The sequence below is a fragment of the Rhinoderma darwinii genome, chromosome 1 (genome assembly GCF_050947455.1).
Source record: "Rhinoderma darwinii isolate aRhiDar2 chromosome 1, aRhiDar2.hap1, whole genome shotgun sequence".
NCBI lineage: Eukaryota > Metazoa > Chordata > Amphibia > Anura > Rhinodermatidae > Rhinoderma > Rhinoderma darwinii.
This window is the reverse complement of record NC_134687.1, coordinates 483371580-483394708: the sequence shown is the minus strand read 5'-3', so window position 1 is coordinate 483394708 and position 23129 is coordinate 483371580. Positions and strand designations below refer to the sequence as shown.

Genomic DNA, 23129 nt, shown 5'->3' with positions numbered 1-23129 from the left:
AACCTACTACACTGTGTGTTAGCTCAAAAAATGGCGACACACAGTGTAGGAGGTTACACCGTTCAAACCCCTCGTTTATCCCGGCACTAGCCAGGATAAAGGAGGGGGGGATGCTGAGAGCTCACTAGAGCGAGGGCTTTTAACCCAATGTTGCAATGCTGCAATTTTGGGAATAGCTCCATCTAGTGACCAGAAATGGGTAATATTATAAATTAGAATTAATTTATAATATTTCCTAACTAGTGAAAAAAAAAAAAAAAATTGAACAATGTTTAATCACCCACACACTACATGTTTCATTTTTTTTAAAAAAACATGTTTTTCTGGCAACACATTCCCTTTAAAATGGCATGACCATCTCAAATCCTTTACTGGAACCCTCTGACTTAGGTTTATACATAAACTACAAATAAAACCAATAACAAAAGTCAGTGTGAGTCGTGCTTAATACATGTAAAAACAAAACATACCTCTTTTTGCATAATTCACATCCATGTCTTTAAATTGCACCATAACAAAATCTGAAGACTTGAATAAGATACTATCCACTATGTCTTCACGCTTTGGCCCCCCAGTAAAGTCTTTATTCTTCTTATGAGCTGCATCAAGCACTAAGTCACACTAAAAAAAAACAGAATAGAAGACAAATCAGATACAAATCTTGGAACGATTCTAACCGATCATTCTGATTAACTACAGTGGTCACAAATATTTCCGACATATCAAAAACGTCATAATAGCAAAGAAAAACATGAAGATTTTAGGTTGATTATTCAGAATTTTATTTATAACATTTCAAGGGGGAAAAAAAAAATCCTAAAGATAAAAAAATAAAAAAAAATTCTCAACAAAACACTATGGATCCTAGGATCAGGCTACGTTCAGGCTTTTGCAGAGTTTTGTTGCAAAGCTTCATGGATCAGTCAACGGGTCCTATTAATTTCTATCCGACAAACTAATACAACAGTCTTCATCCGTTCCATGAATTGTTTTGTTTACAGGGTTGGTCAAGACTATATTTTATTCTTTTTCATTGAATTCAATGGCTGTCAAGCAGTTATTTCATCAAAGTGAGTGTAGCAGTGTAAAAAAATAAACAGCATTAACACACCAATGTGAATCCAGCCATGTAAGCTTAAGGCCTTGTTCTCACAGAGCAGTTTAGATGCTGGGACTCCACAGTACTATGTAAGCAATGTGTCTCCTTCACAGTTACCGGTAACGTGAACTGTAATACAGCCCAATTCATTTGGACAGAAGTGCATCTTGCAGGGAAAAAGCCAAGGGAACCTCAGCGTCTTTGTTCTAACGATCAGTATGGGCCCCATAGTTTTGGGCCCTCACAGATGAGAACGTTAGCAATGTGCCATAACAGTACAAGATGGAAATACCCCTTTAGATTCTATTTAGGATCCACTGCAAGGAGCTACTCTGGTATAGATTGTGAAGCAAATGTAAAAGGAGGAGCAAGGTAGGATAAAAGAGAGACTCAGAACAGGTTTTTTATTGACGGACCACACTTACCTTAGGACTATAGGTTTTAAAAACGCCTTCATACACACTACCATTTTTCACATGTACTTCACACTTCGAACCCTAACAGGAAGTGAAAAAAATAAATAAATAAAGATTGCATAACCAAAACGGATAATGTTCTGTAAATAGCATTTTATCTGGGACAGCATAAGGGGGAACCTAGAAGTCGCCAGTAAGCTGAAGACTGATTTGAAGGGTGACAGCAAGGAATCTGTCACATTCCCTATTAAGAAAAGCCTGTGTGGGGTACATGAAAATTCAGCAAACGTTCTATCTATAAATTACATTTTACAATGATTATGGAAAGGGAAAAAAACACTTTAAAATTGATGACACTCAGGAAAGAGCTCAAAAGTTACAGGAATCAATTTTTTGGTTTTACTTTTTATTATTTTCCTTGTTACATAAATGGAGAAATTAAAGTGGTCGCGCGGCTCTTTCCATTCAAGTAGAAGAGGCTTACAGAAGTAGCCCTGCTCTCCGGATACCTGGGGGTTCCTAGAGATAGCACCCCCACATACCAGATATTTATGGAACATCCTGAGAATGTACAACACATTTCGGAGATGAAAATACCCCTTTAACCCCTTAATGACCAGCCTATTTTAGACCTTAATGACCAAGCTATTTTTTACGTTTTTGAATCGTCGCATTCCAAGAGCTATAACGTTTTTATTTTTGCATCGACATAGCTGTATAAGGTCTTCTTTTTTGCGGGACAAGTTGTATTTTTTAATAGTACCATTTTGGGGGACATATTTATTGATTAACTTTTATTAACTTTTTGGGGGGGGAATAGAAAAAAATCAGAAATTTCGCCACACTTTTTTGCTTCCTAAATCTACGCCGTTTACCGTGTAGTATAAATAACACAATAAGTTTATTCAGCGGGTTGTTACGATTGCAACGATACCAAATTTGTATAGTTTTTGTATGTTTTAGTGTCTCCATATTTGAAGAGCCATAACGTTTTTATTTTTTCGCCGATGCAGTTGTATGAGGGCTTTTTTTTTTTTGCGGAAAGACTTGTAGTTTTTATTGGTACCATTTTGGAGTAGATGCGACTTTTTGATCACCTTTTAATCACTTTTCTTTAAAGTCAGGATTCACAGAAAACAGCAATTTTTACGTCGTTTTTTATTTAATTTTTTACGACGTTCACCGTGCGGGTTAAGTAATGTAACAGCTTTATAGTCGGGGTCGTTACGGACGCGGCGATACCAAATATGTGTAACTTTTTAACTTTATTTTGTTTTGTTTTTTTAATACTAAAGCAGTTTGTAAGGGGAAAAAGTGGGTTTTTCATTTTTTTTTTATTAACTTTATTAAACTTTTTTACTAGTCCCATTAAGGGACTTCACTATGCAATGGTCCGATCGCTATTATAATACACTGCAATACTTTTGTATTGCAGTGTATTACTGCCTGACCGTTTAAAACGGACAGGCATCTGCTAGGTCATGCCTGCGGCATGATCTAGCAGGCATTCACTCCAGGCAGACCTGGGGGCCTTTATTAGGCCCCCGGCTGCCATTGGAGACACAGACACTCGGCGATCGTATCGCCAGGTGTCAGTTGGATGAGAGTCCCTCCCTCTCCAAAACCACTCAGATGCGGTGCTCGCTATTGAGCACCGCATCTGAGGGGTTAAACGGGTGAGATCGATACGAATATCGATCTCACCCGGCAGAGCAGGGACGCTCCCAGCCCTCAGCTGCATCTGAGAGCAGGGAGATTTGACAGCTCCCTGCTCTGTTTACTTATTCCGATGCCGCGACGTAAAAATTCTATGGCATCGGAATAAGGCCCGTTAGTGACCGACGTAAAAAGACTATGGGCCGGTCACTAACGGGTTAACTAAGTAGTAGTTAAAATGCATGCATGTAAACAATAAAGTTTGGCAATGAATAGGAAATGTGATCTGTAAAAACGGAATTAAACCCCCTTCAGCATTTGGTGTATACTTAAAGAGGCTCTGTCACCACATTATAAGTGCCCTATCTCTTACATAATGTGATCGGCGCTGTAATGTAGATTACAGCAGTGGTTTTTATTTAGAAAAATGATACATTTTTGACAGAGTTATGACCTATTTTACATTTATGCCATTGACTTTCTTAATAGATAACTGGGCGTATTTTTACTTTTTGACAAAGTGGGCGTTGTGGAGAGAAGTGTATGACGCTGACCAATCAGTGACCAATCAGCGTCATACACTTGTCTCCATTCATTTACACAGCACATAGCTAGATCATGATGTGCTGTCACTAATGCATTATTCACACGAGCTTGTGCGTATAGCGTGCACAAAAAACGCTGCGTTTTGCACGCGTAGCAGCTCCGTGTGTCAGCAGTATTTGCTGCGTGCCTGCGTGATTTTCGCGCATATGGCACAGTTATGACACTCCGTTTTTATGTTTAGAAACATAAAAAGGCGGTGCTTTTATTTTTACTTTCATTCATGTAAAAACTGTAGCGCGAATCACGCTCGGCACACGGAAGTGCTTCAGTGTGCGATTTTCTCGCACCCATTGACTTCAATGGGTACGTGATGCGCGATAAATGGCCAAGTATAGGACATGTCGTGAGTTTTACGCAGCGGACATACGCTGCGTGAAAATCACGGACTGAACGGCCTCATTGAGTTACATAGGTCCGTGCGACGCGGACGTTCGTGTGAATAAGGCCTAACTCACATTAACGTTACTGAAGTGTCTGGAGAGTGAACAGACATCGCTTCCAGCCAGGATGCGACGTCTATTCACAATCCCAACACTTCGGCAACGTTTGGGTGGGACTTAAAGAGGCTCTGTCACCACATTATAAGTGGCCTATATTGTACATGGTGTGATCGGCGCTGTAATGTAGATTACAGCAGTGTGTTTTATTTAGAAAAACGATAATTTTTGACGGAGTTATGACCTATGTTAGCTTTATGCTAATGAGTTTCTTAATTAACAACTGGGTGTGTTTTACTTTTTGGCCAAGTGGGTGTTGTATAGAGGAGTGTATGACGCTTACCAATCAGCGTCATACACTACTCCCCATTCATTTACACAGCGCTATAGCTATATCGCTATGTGCTATGTGCAGCCACATACACACACTATAACGTTACTGCAGTGTCCCGACAGTGAATATACATTACCTCCAGCCAGGACATGATGTTTATTCAGAATCCTGTCACTTCTGTAGAGTCTCTGTGATATTTACAGTAAGGCAAGCATAATCTCGTTTGAAATGACAGGTTACATAGTAATCTCGCGAGATTACGCTTGCCTTGCTGTAAATATAAATTCGTAAATAGAATTCGCAATAGGAAACGCGAGACAAAATTGACATGCCGCAGTTTCGAAAATACGCATCGTAGGTCAATTTACATCCCAAAAAAATAAAAATCGCAGCATGGACATACTACTTGGAATCTCATGGTCTATTGCTGGTACTATATTACGCTGCATTTTTGCTGCACGCAAATACACGCGGCAAAACTGCACGTAATACGCATAGACCCTAAAATGTCCAAACTATTACAATATAAAAATCATTTAAACAGCACAGTGAATATCATAAAAAATAAATTAAAAAAAAAAAGGCCAGAATTGCTGTTTTTTTATTCATTTATATTTTTTTTCTTTAAGACACCCTTTTCTTATTTCCACCCCCAAAGGCATGGAATAAAAACTACGCTTCTGCCATTCTAATTTTAGTCACCTCACACAAAAAAAAAAAAAAGTAAATAGTAGCATATGCCCAAAACGATACTACAGTTCGCCCTGCAAAAATAAGCCCTCACATCGCTGAATTGACAAAAATCTGAATATGGCGACAATTATAATTTTTTTTTCCAACAATTTCTTTCCTTATTAAAGTAGCAAAACATAAAAAGAAAACGATATAAATTTGGTATTGCCGTAATTGTATCAACCCACAGAATAAAGTGATCATGTCATTTTTATTGCACGGTGAAAGTCGTAAAAAACGAAACCCAGAAAACAATGGAGGACTTGCTGTTTCACCCCACAAGGTTTATTTTTTGCAGTTTCCAAGTACATTATATGGTACAATAAATGGTGCCATGAAAAACTAAAATTTGTCACGCAAAAAACAAGCCCTAATATGGCTTTACCGATGGAAAAATAAAAATTGTTATGGCTTTTGGAAGGTGGGGAGGAAAAAGCGAAAATGAAAATCTGAAAAATGGCTGTGGCAGGAAGGGGGTTAACATCTAAAGAATCAGCTGGTGGTAGTCTAGATTTCATGGATGAACAACAAAGGAAAACCCATGCAGAAAGAACTTACCACAACTGAAGTAAGAATGTGGACCATTCTCATATTTGCATAGATTCCATCAAAAGAAATCTGAAAAGAAGTTAGAAAAACAAAATATCACACTGCACTGTGGTGGTGACTTTTCCAAGTGTCTTCCTGTAAACATGGGGATCGTCTCGATTAGAAATTCACATTTTCATAATGGAGATACAGCAAGAAAGACAAAGACAGCACTTACACACAATCAATGGAACCACTCATTGACATTATGCTGCGCTCACTGAGGGCAGCACAAGGAAGTAACAGACACCAAGATTTCAGCGGTCAGTCAATCATTTGTTTAAGTTAAGAACTTTATAGGAACATACATGCAGTGCCCGGCCAGCCCTGCCAGAGAGTAGAATGGCGCATTTATGAGTTGCCGCTAGCGTCGCCCACTCTCTCCGATTGACAGGTGTCTCCCTATTCAAAGTATTTGGCCATGTTCACACAGAGCAGATACGCAGTGTACTTTTATGCAGCATATCGGCCCTGGAAAGCGCAGGGAATTCCGGCCGATAAACCCAGTTTTTCGGAAAGAATGTCCGCTGCGGAAAAGAGTGGTTGAAAATAATTAAAAAAAATGAAAAGAAAACCACAACAAAGTTTATACTTGCCATGCAGGCCGGCCTCCTGGAATGACGCTGCAGCCCATGTGGCCACTGCAGGCTGTGATTGGCTGCAATGGTCACATGGGATGAAACTTAATCCCAGGAGGCCAACCTGGATGAAGAACAAGAAAGCATAAAAACCTTTTATTTATTTGAAACCGCCCAAAAAATATTTCCCTTTTGAGTTGCAATTTTTGCGACTGAATCTCAGCTATTCCTCCACAAAAATCGCAACACATACTATTCGCTGGAGGTTAAACCTCCCCATTGAATTCAATTAGAATAAAAAGCATAACAGAAAAACCGTGATAACGACGAATAAAATGGACATGCTGCAGATTTGTTAAAAAAAACATCAGATCATCGCAGATCACTTTATGAACGTTTTTTTCGGCTATTTTTTTTTTCTTTTAACGCAGAATACGGATGAGATTTGTTCGCATCACATCCACTCTGCGGACTTTCCGCAATTTAAATCAGTTGCGGAAAACCCAAAAAGTGTTTATGCAACGTGTGAACATACCCTTCGAGAGACATCTGCCAGAGAGTGGGTGTAGCTATTTACAATACAGTTATCCATAGTATCCATGTATCGTTCTCTCAGCTGCTTCTAATGCATACAGTATACATAGAAGCTGTAGTGTGGAACGTAAAATAAAAAATAAATACAATTTAATAAAAAAAACTAGATATTTAAAAAAAAAAAAAAAAAAAAAAACATTAAAAAAGGTTTCCATAGGGAAGGCGTCCCGAAAAATGTTTTTTTTTTTTTTATATATATTATTTCTTTTAGTATGTCATTAAAATAAATTTCATTTATTTGTGTTGTACTTTTTTCTCTTTTACTTCTCTATGGGGGCTGCCATTTTTTTTCTCATCTCAGTAGGTGTCGATTAACGACACATGCAGAGATGGAATACGGCACATACATCCCCATAGAGAATGCGAACGGGAGCCGTTCCATTCACTATAGCGCACGCCATCTGGAAGGTCTTTGGCAGAGCGACATCCAGCGCCATTTTCATGTGGACCGCAAGCTGCGGCCGGACAGTAAGAGGACGTCTTCCGGTCGCGGCTTCCGGCCATATGTTCAGACGCAAGGACTAGGAGTGAAGGCAGCGGCAGGTAAGTTATGTTTGTGTATGTATTTTCATGTTATAGTGTGTGATTACCACTGTATCTAATCCTCCTACACTGTGCATTCGCTCAAAAAAATGGCAGCACACAGTGTAGGAGGTTTGAACATTCAACCCCCTCCTTTCTCCTGGCACTAGCCAGGATAAAGGAGGGGGGATTGTGTGAGGACACTAGAGCGAGTGTGTCTTCTCCAATTTTGGAGCATAAAGCAATGAGGTTGCTTTACTACATGCCAATGCTGCAATTTTGGGAAGAAAATAAGTATTTCCACCGTTGCTTTTGAGAGGTTTTTTGTACGGTTTTCACCCAGCGGTTTAGTTAATGTGGTTACTTTATTATTCAGGTCGTTTCGATCGCGGCGATACCATTTTTTTATTTATTTTTTACACTTCTAGTAAATAAAATCACTTTTTACGGGGGAAGCGGTTTTATTTTTTTTCTGTAATTTTTTAAACTTTATTTAATGGTTTGAATTTTGTTTTAATCCCGCAAGAGGACTTTACAATGCGATCTTCTGATCGCAGATATAATGCTTTGGTATACTTCGCATGCAAAAGCATTAATGCCTGTCAGTGCAAAACGGACAGCGAATCTATTAGGCCATGGCTCTGGCATAGCCCAATAGGCAAATAGCCAGGTCAGGCCCCCGGCAACCCGTTGGCGACCGTGGGCCGCCGATCGGTGACAGAGGGAGCCACCTCCCTCAGTCAAACTACTGAAATGCAGCGGTCTCTATTGACTGACATTTAAGGGGTTAAAAGGCTGGGATTGGAGGTTTCTCCAATCCCAGCTGTTGTAGCAGGAGCATGGCTGTCATTCACACCCAGGTTCCCGCGGAGATCGTGCAGGCACAGCTTGCACGGCGGAATGTGTGAATGGTTGCCTTTCCATGCCGTGTATGTACGTGATTATGCGCCAAGGTGGTAAAGGCTATGTAAACCTTTGAAGCGATTTATTTTTATTTTTTTATTGAAATAATGTATTATGTGATTTAATGCAATTTTGAGGGTTTGACCACTACCGGACAATGGATTACCTATCCACCAGATAGGTCTTCAGTATATCATCGGTGCGGGTCCGACACCCAGATCCCGAACCGATCAGCTGCTCCGGTTGCCTTCAGACATTGGATGTTATTGCCCATTATGCAATGTACGGAGCCAGAAGCAGTTGGCTCTGTACATAGCATAGTGGCCGTGGTCCAGAACCGCAGCTGTGCCGGCATAACGTGGCCGGAGGTTCTGGAATGTATGTCCAGTGCCCGGATGAAGCCAGAGCGGCTTAACGGTGTTGGGTCCGGCTATCAGACCCTTATCCCCTTCAAGACTGAGCCCGCTTTGGCCTTTAGGACGAAGCCGATTTTTCAACTCTGACATGTGTTAATCTATGTGGTAATAACCCTGGAATGCTTTTACCTATCCAAGCAATTCTGAGATTGTTTTCTCGTGACATATTGTACTTTATGTTAGTGAAAAAATTGTCGATAAATTCAATATTTATTTGTAAAAAACACCAAGATTCAGAGAAAATTTGAAAACATTTGCATTTTTCTAAATTTGAATGTATCTACTTGTAAAACCGATAGTAATACCACACAAAATACTTACTAGTTTATATTTCCCATATGTTACAAGGCTTAGAACTTTAGCAGCAATTCTCATATTTTCAAGAAAATTTCAAAAGGCTATTTTTTCAGGGACCAGTTCAGTTCTGAAGTGACTTTGAGGGCCTTATATACTAGAAAGTCCCGATAAATCACCCCATTTTGAAAACGGCACCCCTCAAAGTATTCAAAACAGCACTCAAAGTGTTTTAACCCTTTAGGCGTTTCACAGGAATTAAAGCAATGTAGAGGTGAAATTTACAATTTTTTTTTGCCAAAATTCATTTGTAATATATATTTTTTCAGTACCACAGAAGGTTTTACCTAAGAAACGCAACTCAGTACTTATTGCCCAGATTCTACAGTTTTTAGAAATATCCCACGTGGCCCTAGCGTGCTAATGGACTGAAACACCAGCCTCAGAAGCAAAAGGAGCACCTAGAGGATTTTGGGGCCTCATTTTTTTAGAATATATTTTAGGCACCATGTCAGGTTTGAATAGGTCTTGTGGTGCCACAACAATAAAGACCCCCCCCCCCCCAAAGTGACCCCATTTTGGAAACTACACCCCTCAAGGAATTTATCTTGGGGTATAGTTAGCATTTTGAACCCACAGTTTTGTTGCTAAATTTTATTTGAATTAGTATTGGAAGATGAAGATCTACTTTTTTTCTGAAAAAACAAATTTTTACAAGGAATAAAGTAGAAAAAACACCCCAACATATGTAAAGCAAATTTCTTCCGATTATTACCACATATGGGGTATTGCTATAAACTGCTGTTTGGACCCACAGCAGGGCTCAGAAGGGAAGGAGCACCATTTGGATTTTGGATTTCTGATTTTGCTGGAATAGTTTTCAGTGCCGTGTTGCGTTGCGTTTGCAATGCACTGAAGGGATGAAAACCGTGCAAACCCCCAAAAGTGACCCCATTTTGGAAATTACACCCCTCAAGGAATTTTTTTTTAGGAGTAAGGCACACGACCGTAAAAAAACGGAGCCATTCACTTTCATTGAACACGGACACCTTTCCGTAGCACTACGGAAGGGTGCCCGTGCCGTGGAAATGTTCCGGGAATTATGGAACATGTCCGTTCTTTCGCATTTTGCGGGCCGTGCTCCCATACTTTGTATGAGAGCACAGCCCGAAAATGCGGCTGTCAGTCAGCTGCCGGCCGTGCCCGCAATCGCGGGCCGTGATTGCGGGCACGGTCGTGTGCATGGGGCCTAAGTTAGCATTTTAACGCCACAGTTTTGCTGAATTCATTAGAATTAGTCTGTAAAGTAAAAATTAAAAAGGTCTACGTTTTTCAGCAAAAAAGTAGATTTTTACCAAGGTATAAAAAGGTGAAAAAGCACCACAACATTTGTAAAACAATTTCTCCAGATTACGTAAATACGCCATATGTGGTAATAAAGTGCTGTTTGGACCCACAACGGGGCTTAGAAGGGAAGGAGCACTATTTGGCTTTTTGAGCTCAAATTCAGCTGGAATAGTTTTTGGGTGTCATGTCGAATTTGCAACGCCCCCGAGGGGCCAAAATAGTGGAAGCCCCCCACAAGTAACCCCATTTGGAAAACTACACCACTTAACCCCTTAGTGACCAGCCTATTTTGAACCTCAATGACCAAGCCATTTTTTACGTTTTTTCCATCGTGGCATTCCAAGAGCTATAACTTTTTTATTTTTGCGTCGACATAGCTGTATAAGGTCTTGTTTTTTGCGGGACAAGTTGTATTTTTTTTTTAATAGCACCATTTTGAGGTACATATTTATTGATTAACTTTTATTAACTTTTTTTTTGGGGGGGGGGGGGGAATAGAAAAAACAGAAATTTAGCCCCTCTTTTTCGCGTCCTAAATCTACGCCGTTTACCGTGTGGTATAAATAACACAATAACTTTATTCAGCGGGTTGTTACGATTACGATACCAAATTTGGATAGATTTTGTATGTTTTACTACTTTTACACGGTAAAAACGTTTTTTTTTTCTTCAAAATTATTTGTTTTTGTGTCTCCATATTTGAAGAGCCATACCTTTTTTTATTGTTCCGCCGATGCAGCTGTATGAGGGCCTTTTCTTTGCAGGAAGACTTGTAGTTTTTATTGGTACCAGTTTGGAGTAGATGCAACTTTTTGATCAGGATTCACAGAAAACAGCAATTTTTCCATAGTTTATTTACTTTTTTACGGCGTTCACCGCGCGGGTTAAATAATGTAATAGATTTATAGTCGGGGTCGTTACGGACGCGGCGATACCAAATATGCAAAACTTTACTTTATTTTAGTTTTTTAATAGTAAAAGCAGTTTGTAAGGGGAAAAGTGTGTTTTTCATTTTTTTTTTAAAATTAACTTTATTAAACTTTTTTTAAATCTTTTTTACTAGTCCCACTAGGGGACTTTAATATGCGATTCTCCGATCGCATTTATAATACACTGCAATACTTTTGTATTGCAGTGTATTGCTGCCTGTCCATTTAAAACGGACAGGCATCTGCTAGGTCATGCCAGAGGCATGATCTAGCAGGCATTCACAACAGGCAGACCTGGGGGCCTTTATTAGGCCCCCGGCTGCCATAGGAGACACACTCTGCGATCTTATCGCTGGGTGTGTCGGTGGGGGAAAGAGGGAGCTCTCTCCCTCTCTCCAAAACCACTCAGATGCAGTGCACGCTATTGAGCACCGCATCTGAGGGGTTAAACGGGTGAGATCGATACGAATATCGATCTCAACCGGTCGAGCAGGGACGCCCCCAGCTGCCTCTGACAGCTGAGAGAAGGGAGATTTGACAGCTCCCTGCTCTGTTTATTTATTCTGATGCAGTGACGTAAAAAGTCTATTGCATCGGAATAAGGCCCGTTAGTGACCGACGTAGAAACACTATGGGCCGGCCACTAACGGGTTAAGGAATCTATCTAGGGGTATTGTGGGCATTTAGAACCCACAAGTCTTTTGCAGGATTTATTAGAATTAAGCCGTGAAAATTAATATCAACATTATTTCCACATGTGGTCATAAATGCTTTTTCATTAGAAAGTAATTAACCCTTTCCGGACTGATCCATGTTTTGCTTTTTCTTTTTAATTTTACCCTCTCCGCTTTCCGAGAGCCATAATTTTTTTATTTTTACATCAATAGAGCGGCGTGAGGGCTTATTTTTTGCGGGACGAGCTGTAGTTTTTATTGGTACCATTGTTTGGTACACACACAACTTTTTTAGCACTTATTACATTTTTGGGTTGAGCCAAGGTGACCACAAAACAGCGATTTTGCCATTTTAAATTCTTTTTCACGGCGTTCACCGTGCGAGTTAAATAATGGTATATTGTAATAGTTTGGACTTTTACGGACGCAGAGATACCAATTTCGTGTTTTTTTTTAAATCTTTTTACACTACTTTAGAGAAAAAAAATGTGAAAAGGTTGTTTTTTTTTTGGACTATTTATTAAATTTTTTCCACTAATAACTATTTACTTTTGTTTTTACACATTTTATTAGTCCCCATAGGAGACTTGAACCAGCGATCGTTAGATCACTTGTAGAATACACTGCAATACTAATGTATTGCAGTATATTGTCATTTTTACATGCTCCTGTAACAGCGCGATCGCTTATTCTGTCCGTTAGTGCCAGGTGTCAGCTGTAATACACAGCTGACACCCGCAGTGTATGGCGTGGGCTCAGTGCATGAGACGCTCCATACATCAACCCCCACACCACAACATGCTATTAAGTCATGGTGTGCGAAAGGTTTCATGCGCAGCGGATGGCGCAAAGTGAAAATAAAATTTTTCGACTGATGTGCCATTTTAGTGCACTATATGTTGTGCCCAGTTTGTGCCACAAATAAAACATTAACCGGGTTCTCCCGGGTATGGCGATGCCATATCGGTGGACGTAAATGGCTGTTTGGGCACGCTGTAGGGCTCAGAAGGGAGGGGACTCCATTTGGCTTTTGGAAAACAGATTTAGCTTGGTAGTAGCTCTGGCGTTTTGCTGGTATTTCAGTTTATAATGTGGGGGTACATGTAGGCTGGGCAGAGTACATCAGGGGCATAATAAGAGGGTATAATAATGGGGTAAATAAATAATCCGCAGATATGTGGCCAGTGTCGCACTAATAAATGGCGCCCGATCTTATCCACTTTTGGAACACTGCACATTTTGCATCGCTATATTTTAGGAGCCAGAATTTTTTTATTTTTTTCACCACCGGAGCAGTGTGAGGGCTTATTCTTTGCGGGACAATCTGTACTTTTCATTGGTACCATTTTGGGGTACATGCCATTTATCACTTTTTATTCCATTCTCCGGCAAGCAAGGTGACCAAAAACCATCAATTCTGACAATGTTTTTTTATTTTTTTTTTACGGCGTTCACCCTGGGCTATAAATTACCATTATATTTTATTCTGTGGGTAGATACGATTACAGCGATACCATATGTATATCGTTATTTTTACATTTTGCAGCGTTTGCTTAACAAAAGAACTTATTTGTAAAATAAACTTTTTTGGATCACCGTATTCTGAGAGCCATGACTTTTTTATTTTTCAGTCAAAAAAGCGGTGTAAGGGCTTGTTTTTTGTATTGGTACCATTTTGGCGTACATGCGACTTTTTGATCACTTTATTGTATATTTTGGGAGGCCTTGTGACCAAAAAAATAAATAGTGGTTCTGGCATTGTTTTTCGTTTATTTTATTTGAGGTGTTCACCGTGCGGGAAAAATAATATAGTTTTAGATTATAGTTGGGGCCGTTACGAACGCGGAGATACCAAATATGTACTTTTTTTTACGTGTTCATTTTTTTCCCCTATAATAAAAGACTTATAGGAAAAAAAGCAGTTCTTGCTTATGTCACTTATAACTTTTATTTTTTACACTTTAAAAAAAAAAAAAAAAAAAATATTTTTTAAAAACTCTTTTTTACTTGTCCCACTAGGGGACACTTCGACTTGCAGCTGTGATCGCTGCTAGAACACATTACACTACCTACGTAGTCTAATGTATTCTGTCATTGTGATGTGACAGTCACACTGACAGGAAGCCTACGACGACCAGCCTCCGGCCAGTCCTCATAGGCTTCGGTACATGGCAGCCATTGTCTGGTTGCCATGGGTACCATCGCCAGCCCCCGTGATTTCACGTGGGGGCTGCCGATCTCCGCTAAACTCCTTAAATGTGGCAATCGGAATCGACCGCCGCATCGAAGGGGTTAACTGCCGAAATCAGCGGTGATGGGTCGCCGATCGGCAACAGGGAATGCCGGGCAGACACCATGCACAGTTAACCGCCGCTGCGGTGTAGCGCGGCGGTTAACTGTCAAAGCACTGACGTAACTGCACGTCGAAGTGCGCAAAGTTACTGCTCATCCCGACGTGCATGAACGGCAAGGTGCGGGAAGGGGTTATAGATCATATACCGATGACCTATCCGGTGGATAGGTCATCAGTGGTTTGGTAGCAGACAACCCCTTTAAATCACAATACAATTTTCTTTTTTCGCTAGGTTTTATACATAAAAAAAATAAAAAATAAAAAAAAGCATTTAGAAAATGCCATTTGCGCCGAAACGTGCGTTGGGGGTGGACGCCTGGCTGTGTGGGTCTCTCCCGGCATCTCAATATGGGTATGGTTCATCCCATGTAAATACGCCATTCTTTTTGTATATTTATTGACTTCCCTTCCAGTCTTTATTCCTCTACACGTATAGTGACTGTATATGTACAAAATATTGCTGTGTATATTTATTTTGAACCATATGCATGGTCTGTTTACCTTCCGTTTATGCTTATGTGGTTTATAATACCTTGCATAAATGTTCTGCCGGTATTTTATTTAGTGATATATATATATATATATATATATACATACCCATTTGACAAATCTGTCATCACATTGTGGGCCCTACCTTTTCCCACAAACTTATATAAATATATTTCCTATTTTCATATATGGTCTCTCATTATATATGTCTTTTTCTGGATCAAATCAATAGGGCCATTTAGACGCAGGATTTTACACGCAGCGTTTGTCTGCTGCGTAAAACTCACTGCATGTCTTATTTTAGCCGGTTTTGCGGACCTTTTCGCCCATTTAAGTCTATGGGTGCGTTAAAAAAAATAAAAATGGACAGCATATGGACGACATCCATGTGCCGACAGTGTTTCACGCATCAGTTGCTAAAGAAATGCTGAGGAAAAACAAAAAAAAGGAAGTGCTTGCTGAGGAGAAAAACTGACATGAGAAACTTCTGCCACACGCAAAGCACACTTACGCGAAACGAAAAGCACACAGACAAGACATGCGGTACTTTTTTTGTGCATGCAAATCGGACACGCTCGTGTGAATAAAGCCTATGGGTAATTCTGCAATATCTGGCTCGTGCTGCTATTCTTAAAAAAAATAAAAATAAATATCCATCTATAAAATATATCTATATCTATAACATATATCTATAAAATATATCTATCTATCTAACGGAGGCGTGCTTACCTGTGGCGATTCCACAATATTCATATGTCATTTTATAGTCTGCCTGGTTGGCTTAATAGCCAGACCAGAACAATTGCATTTACATAGAGATTTGTAGATCATGTGTTCAACATTTTTAGAAAACCGGAGTGCCTGCACTCGCGATTACGAATAACGAAAATGGTGGTCTACGAGTATTTAGACAATGAGACTATCGTCAGCAACAATAAAAACAAATTGCTGAAACGCGCACAATATTGACACCTAGAAAGGCACCTAAAGGCTTGGACTCTAAACTGTTTTCACACTGCCTTATTATGGCTCCTTTTTAAAGAGGCTCTGTCACCACATTATAAGTGGCCTATATTGTACATGATGTGATCGGCGCTGTAATGTAGGTAACAGCAGTGTGTTTTATTTAGAAAAACGATAATTTTTGACGGAGTTATGACCTATGTTAGCTTTATGCTAATGAGTTTCTTAATTAACAACTGGGTGTGTTTTACTTTTTGGCCAAGTGGGTGTTGTATAGAGGAGTGTATGACGCTTACCAATCAGCGTCATACACTTCTCCCCATTCATTTACACAGCACATAGCGATACAGCTATATCGCTATGTGCAGCCACATACACAAATACTAACATTACTACAGTGTCCTGACAATGAATATACATTACCTCCAGCCAAGACGTGATGTGTATTCAGAATCCTGACACTTCTGTAGGGTCTCTGTGATATTTACAGCGAGGCAAGCGTAATCCCGCGAGATTACGATGTAACCTGTCAATTTAACATCATGTCCTGGCTGGAGGTAATGTATATTCATTGTCAGGACACTGCAGTAACGTTACTGTGTGTTTATGTGGCTGCACATAGCGATATAGCTATATCGCTATGCGCTGTGAAAATGGATGGAGAGAAGTGTATGACGAAGACTCCTCTGTACAACGCCCACTTGGCCAAAAAGTAAAACACGCCCAGTTGTCCATTAAGAAACTCATTAGCATAAAGCTAAAATAGGTCATAACAAATTATAGTTTTTCTAAATTAAAAAAAAGCACTGCTGTAATCTTCATTACAGCGCCAATCACATGTACAATATAGGCCACTTATAATGTGGTGACAGAGCCTCTTTAAGCGCAAAACTGAGATTCAATAACATTATGGGAAAGTAGTAATAACAAAATTCCTGGTGTGGCTTCTGTATACACGCGACGGTATCTGGTACGGTTTTGGGCACTAATTATTCACGTAGGGCCGTAATGTGCCCATGTTCATGTAACCTTAACCCCTTCCCGCTTTGGCCACTTTTGACCTTCCTGACAGCCTCATTTTTCAAATCGGACACGTTTCACTTTATGTGGTAATAACTTCAGAATGCTTCTACCTATCCAATCGATTCTGAGATGGTTTGCTCGTGACACATTGGACTATGTTAATGAAAAAATGTGCTCAATGCATTCAGTATTTAATTGTGAAAAACACCAAAATTTTGCGAAAAATTTGAATTTTTCTCAATTTAAATGTATCTGCTTTTAAGACAGGCAGTTATACCGCACAAAATTGTTGCTATTTAACATCACCCATATGTCTACTTTAGATTAGCATCTTTTTTTGAACATCCTTTTATTTTTCTAGGACAAGACTTTGAACATTAGCAGCAATTTCTCACATTTTCAATAAAATTTCAAAAGGCTATTTTTACAGGGGCCAGTTCAGTTGTGAAGTGACTTTGAGGGCCTTATACATTAGAAACCCCCAAAAAGTCACCCCATTTTAAAAACTTCATGCCTCAAAGTATTCAAGACAGCATGTAGAAAGTTTCTTAACCCTTTAAAAGTTTCACAGGAATTAAAGCAAAGTAGAGGTGAAATATACAATTTTTAATCCATTTTTTTTGTAACACAAAGTTTTACCAGAGAAATGCAACTCAATATTTATTGCCCAGGTTCTGCAGTTTTAGGAAATATCCCACATGTGACCCTAGCGTGCTACTGTACTGAAGCACCGGCCTCAGAAGCAAAGGAGCACTAGTGGATTTCGGTGCCATATTTTTATTACAATATATTTTAGGCACCATGTCAGGTTTGAAGGGCTCTTGCGGTGCCAAAACAGTGGAAATCCCCCAAAAGTGACCCCATTTGGGAAACTACACACCTCAAGAAAATTATCTAGGGGTATAGTGAGCATTTTGACCCCACAGGTTTATTGCCGAAATTATTGGAAGTAAGCCGTGAAAACGAAAATCTACATTCTTTCAAAGAAAATGTAGGTTTAGCTAATTTTTTCTAATTTCCACAAGGACTGAAGGAGAAAAAGTACCGCAAAACTTGTGAAGCAATTTCTCCCGATTAAAACAATACCACACATGTGGTAATAAACGGCTGTTTGGACACACGGCAGGGCTTAGAAGGGAAAGAGCACTATTTGGCTTTTGGAGATCACATTTAGCAGGAATGGTTTGCGGAGGCCAGGTCGCATTTACAAATCATCTGAGGGGACAAAACAATGAAAACGCCAAAAAAGTGACTCCACTTAGGAAACTACACCCCTTGAGGCATTCATCTAGGGGTGTAGTGAAAATTTTGACCCCACAGGTGTTTCATAGAATTCATTACAATTGGGCAGTGAAAATAAAAACCATCCCTTTTTCATCAAGACGACGTCGTTTTAGCTCAAAATTTTTCATTTTCTAAACAAAGGAAAAAAAAGAACCCAACACTTGTAAAGCAACTTCTCCAGAGTACAGCAATAGCCCATAGGTGGTCATAAACTGCTGTTTGGGCACACGGCAGGGCTCAGAAGGGAAGGAGCGGTATTTGGAGTGCAGATTTTGCTGGATTGGTTTCTGGGCACCTGTGGGAACAAAACCGTGGAAACCCCCCAGAAGTTACCACATTTTGGAAACTACACCCCTCAATGCATTCACCTAGGGGTGTAGTGGGCATGTGAACCCCGCAGGTGTTTTGTAGAAATTAGTGTGCACTCGATGTTGCAGAGTGAAAATGGGATTTTTTTTCCATATATATGCCAATATGTGGTGCCCAGCTTGTGCCACCATAACAAGATAGTTCTCTAATTATTATGTTGTGTTTCCCGGTTTTAGAAACACCCTACATGTGACCCTAATCTTTTGCCTGGACATTTGACAGGGCTCAGGAGTGAAAGAGTACCATGTAAAATTTATGCCTAATTTAGCGATTTACAAAGTATTGGTTACCAATTGCAGGGTTCAAATGTGAAATAAAAAGTGACCCCATTTTGGAAACTACACCCCTCAAGGTAGTTTCACCCCACAGGTCTTTTCCATAAATGATTGCGCTGCGGATGGTGCAAATTAGAAATTAAATATTTTTCCCTAGATATGCCATTTCAGTGGCAAATATGTCGTGCCCAGCTTATGCCACTGGAGAGACACCCCAAAAATTATTAAAAGTGTTCTCCCGGGTATGGCGATGCCATATATGTGGAAGTAAACTGCTGTTTGGGCACGCTGTAGGGTTCAGAGGGGAGGGAGCGCCATTTTGCTTTTGGAGGATGGATTTTGCTTGGTAGTAGATTTGTTTGAGTATTGCTGGTGTTTCCGTTTATAATGTGGGGAATATGCAAGCTGGGCAGAGTATATCAGGGGCATAGGCAGGTGGTATAATAATGGGGTAAAAAACACAATAAAATGATACATAGATGTGTGTTACGCTGTGAAGCAATCATTTCTGCGCAGGCCGGTGTCGCACTGATAAATGAGGTCCTTTCTTATCCCCCTTTTGGTCCACACTCCGCACCTTTGCAATTTGGGTAATTTTGCTGGGAAGTGTTGTCCTGGTAGAATACGGGCGCCCTCGCTTCCAGCAGATATGTTTGGGTCCTCCCCTTCCTGGTTCCCTTTTTAGGGCTTTGATAAATCGCCTCTTGAAACAGAAGAAATGTTCCCCTCGGGCCGGCACAACTGAATATTTTTAATTTCCTGACTTATTGGAGCCTTAACTAAATTTTTTTTTTCATAGACGTAGTGGTGAGGGCTGTTTTTATGCTGGATGAGCTGTAGTTATTATTGGTACCATTTTGGGGGTACATGCGACTTTTTATCCCATTTTTTGGGAGGCCAGGTAACCCAAAAAAAAAACTGCAATTCCGGCATAGTTTAGTTTTTTTTTATATATATACAGCGTTCACCACGCATTATAAATTACATGTTAACTTTATTCTGCGGGTCAGTACGATTCCAGCGATACCTAATTTATAGAACTATGTTTTACAACGTTTTGCACAATAAAATTACTTTTGTAAAAAGAATGTATTTTTTCTGTCGCCAAATTGTAAGAACCATAACTTAACTTTCGACTGAGCTGTATGAGGGCTTGTTTTTTTGCGAGACGAGCTATAGTTTATATAGGTACCATTTTTGGATACGTGTGACTTTTTGATCACTTTTTATTCCAATATTTGTGGGGCAAAGTGACCAAAAAACAGAAATTCTGGTATAGTTTTTTACGTTTATTTTTTACGCTGTTCACCGCGTGCAGTAAATATAATTTTTTTTAGCTCAGGCCGTTACAGTTGTGGCGATACCAAATACGTATGGTTTATAATTTTTTCCCAATAATAAAAGGACTTTATTAGGGAACAGGGTGATTTTGTTTTATTTTATTACTTGAAACTTTAATTATGTTTTCAAACTTTCACTTTTTCACACTTTTTCCACTAGGGGACTTGAAGGTCCAACTGTCTGATTTTTTATTTTTTTTCTAATACATTGCACTACCTACGTCAGTTATTCCCGGACAGCAAGCGGATAAGGCTTCGCCTCCCGTCGGGGCCTAAATCGACTTCCGTAATAGCAGTAAGATACCGCTGACATCCGGTGCTTCTGAGCCGGTGCCATGCATTTGGCGTATGGATACGGCAAAATGCGGGAAGCACTGGTTTTCAATGGCGTACCCATACGTCAAATGTTGGGAAGGGGTTAAACAGGAATGGGAACTATTTCTTCCAGTAACATATACTAGTCCTTCTCAATGAATTAGAATATCGAAAAGTTAATTTCAGTAATTCAATTTACAAAGTGAAACTTATATTATATAGATTCATTACACACAGAGAGATCTATTTCCAGCATTTTTTTTATTTTCACGTTGATGATTACAGCTGTTAATGAAAACCCAAAATTTAGTGTGTCAGATAATTAGATTATTATAGAAGCCCAATTTCAAAAATTATTTTTAACGCCAAAACGTTGGCCTACTGAAAAGTATGTCCAGTATATGCCCTCAATACTTGGTCGGGGAACCTTTTGCATGAATTACTGCATCAATACGGTGTGACATGGAGGCGATCAGCCTGTGGCACTGCTGAGGTGTTATGGAAGCCCAGGTTGCTTTGATAGCGGCCTTCAGCTTGTCTGCATTATGGGGTCTGGTGTCTCATCTTCCTCTTTACAATTCCCCATAGTTTCTCTATGGGGTTTAGGTCAGGCGAGTTTGCTGGCCGATCAAGCACAGTGATATTGTGGTTATTACACCAGGTATTGGTACTATTGGCAGTGTGGGCAGGTGCCAAGTCCTGCTGGAATATGAAATCAGCATCTCCATAAAGCTTGTCAGCAGAGACGCATGAAGTGCTCGAAAATTTCCTGGTAGACGGCTGCGCTGACTCTGGACTTGATATAACACAGTGGACGTATACTGTTTCTCAGTGTCCAAAGTTCTGTTTTCAGATGAAAGTAAATGTTGAATTTCATTTGGAAATCAAGGTCCCAGAGTCTGGTTGAAGAGTGGAGAGGCGTCAATCCAAGTTGCTTGCGGTCCAGTGTGGAGTTTCCACAATCCGTGATGGTTTGGGGGCCATGTCATCTGCTGGTGTTGGTCCACTGTGTTATATCAAGTCCAGAGTCAACGCAGCCGCCTACCAGGAAATTTTAGAGCACTTCATGCTAAACTCGTTCATCAGCTGATCGCATCTTTTACGCAGCACTAAATATTATCCTTGTCGGCAGCACATCTCCCTGTGTAAACAGCTATGGTTTCCGTTTGGCTTTCCGTTCATCGGTTCCTCCGACAGAAAGGTCGAATGGAACCCATGAACGGAAGCCAGACGCTGATGTGAACAGGCCTTTATCTAATGCGCCGAGTCAGATAGCCAGCCCCGTCATCAAGTTACCGACAGAGGGGAGGGGGGAAGCTCCCTGCATCCTGAAGCTGTGTTGGTACGTCACAGCTAGAGAAGAAGCTCCACTTTCGGGACCATATATTAGTAAGTGTCTCTATTTTACATATTCTAACCAATTAGGAACATTTTCTGTCTGCGGGAAACCCCTTTAATAATTCTGGAGCATCTTTTCTTAGAACTCAATTTTGTGCTGTTCCTTTGTTATTGCTCCTACAAATTTATGTATAAATTGACCACTGGGTGTTAACCAGTTGGGAGCGTGTCCCTACAGACTGACATGGTCTAATCAGTGCTGACAGAGTAAGGCCACATGCACACGAACGTAAAAACGCCCGTAATCACGGGCCCATAGACTTCTATTGGCCACGGGTACCTCCCCGTATGCTTATGGGAAGGTGCCCGTGCCGTTGAAAAATATAGAAAATGTCCTATTTCAGGCCGTAATTACGGCACGGGCAGGCCCATAGAAGTCTATGGGGCTCCCGTAGTTACAGGTGACTACGTGTGTGCACCCGTAATTACGGGAGCGTTGCTAGGCGACGTCAGTGTATAGTCACTGTCCAGGGTGCTGAAAGAGTTAAACGATAACTTTCAGCACCAGGGACAGTAACTGCCGATCACAATATAGCTAAAGCTGTAAAAAACAAAAACAAAAAACGTTCATACTTACCCAGAACTCTGCTTCTTCCTCCAGTCCGGCCTCCTGGGATGACGTTACAGCCCACGTGACCGTTGCAGCCAATTACAGGCTGCAGCGGTCACATGGACTGTGCGTCATCTAGGGAGGTCGGACTGGATGTCAAGAGAGGGACGCATCACCAAGACAACGGCCGGGTAAGTATGAATTTTCTTTTACTTTTACTACGGAAAAGGCTGTCCCTTCTCTCTAACCTGCACTGATAGAGAGGAGGGCTGCCGATTACTGCAGTGTAATTTTGCAGCAAAAACGTGCCCGTAAATACGGGCACGGGTCCGTAAATACTGGTGCAATACGTGTGACCAAGGACCCGTATTCACGCCAGTATTTACGGGTGGACAAAAATATGGTCGTGTGCATGGGGCCCAAGACTGTTTAGGGACACGCCCCTTTAAATATGGTAACGGGATGAAATGGACTGGTAACACCCAGTTATCCCTTTATTAATACATATGTAAGAGGAATAACAGAGGAATGCCACAAGAGAGTTCGAATAAAAGATGCTCTAGAATGGTTATTAAATAGGGAACACAAGTATCTACTAAAACAGACCTGCCAGGAGAGGTGAAAGCACCTCTTTAACCACCTTGC

The 23129-nt window shown here is 40.4% G+C and overlaps 1 protein-coding gene across 6 annotated transcripts in view; it reads right to left on the bottom strand.

Annotated features, from left to right (window-relative positions):
- The window catches only part of ATXN2 (ataxin 2), a 147181-nt gene that overhangs the window by 73525 nt on the left and 50527 nt on the right, over window positions 1–23129 (bottom strand). For 5 of the 6 annotated variants that reach the window (XM_075834827.1, XM_075834845.1, XM_075834853.1 and 2 more), the window contains exons 3-5: window positions 5839–5898; window positions 1525–1596; window positions 471–621 (exon numbers count right to left, since the gene is read on the bottom strand). In XM_075834827.1, the coding sequence (XP_075690942.1) occupies window positions 471–621; window positions 1525–1596; window positions 5839–5898 (283 nt within the window). The remainder of the gene's footprint in view (window positions 1–470; window positions 622–1524; window positions 1597–5838; window positions 5899–23129) is intronic. The other variant, XM_075834862.1, reaches the window with a different exon arrangement.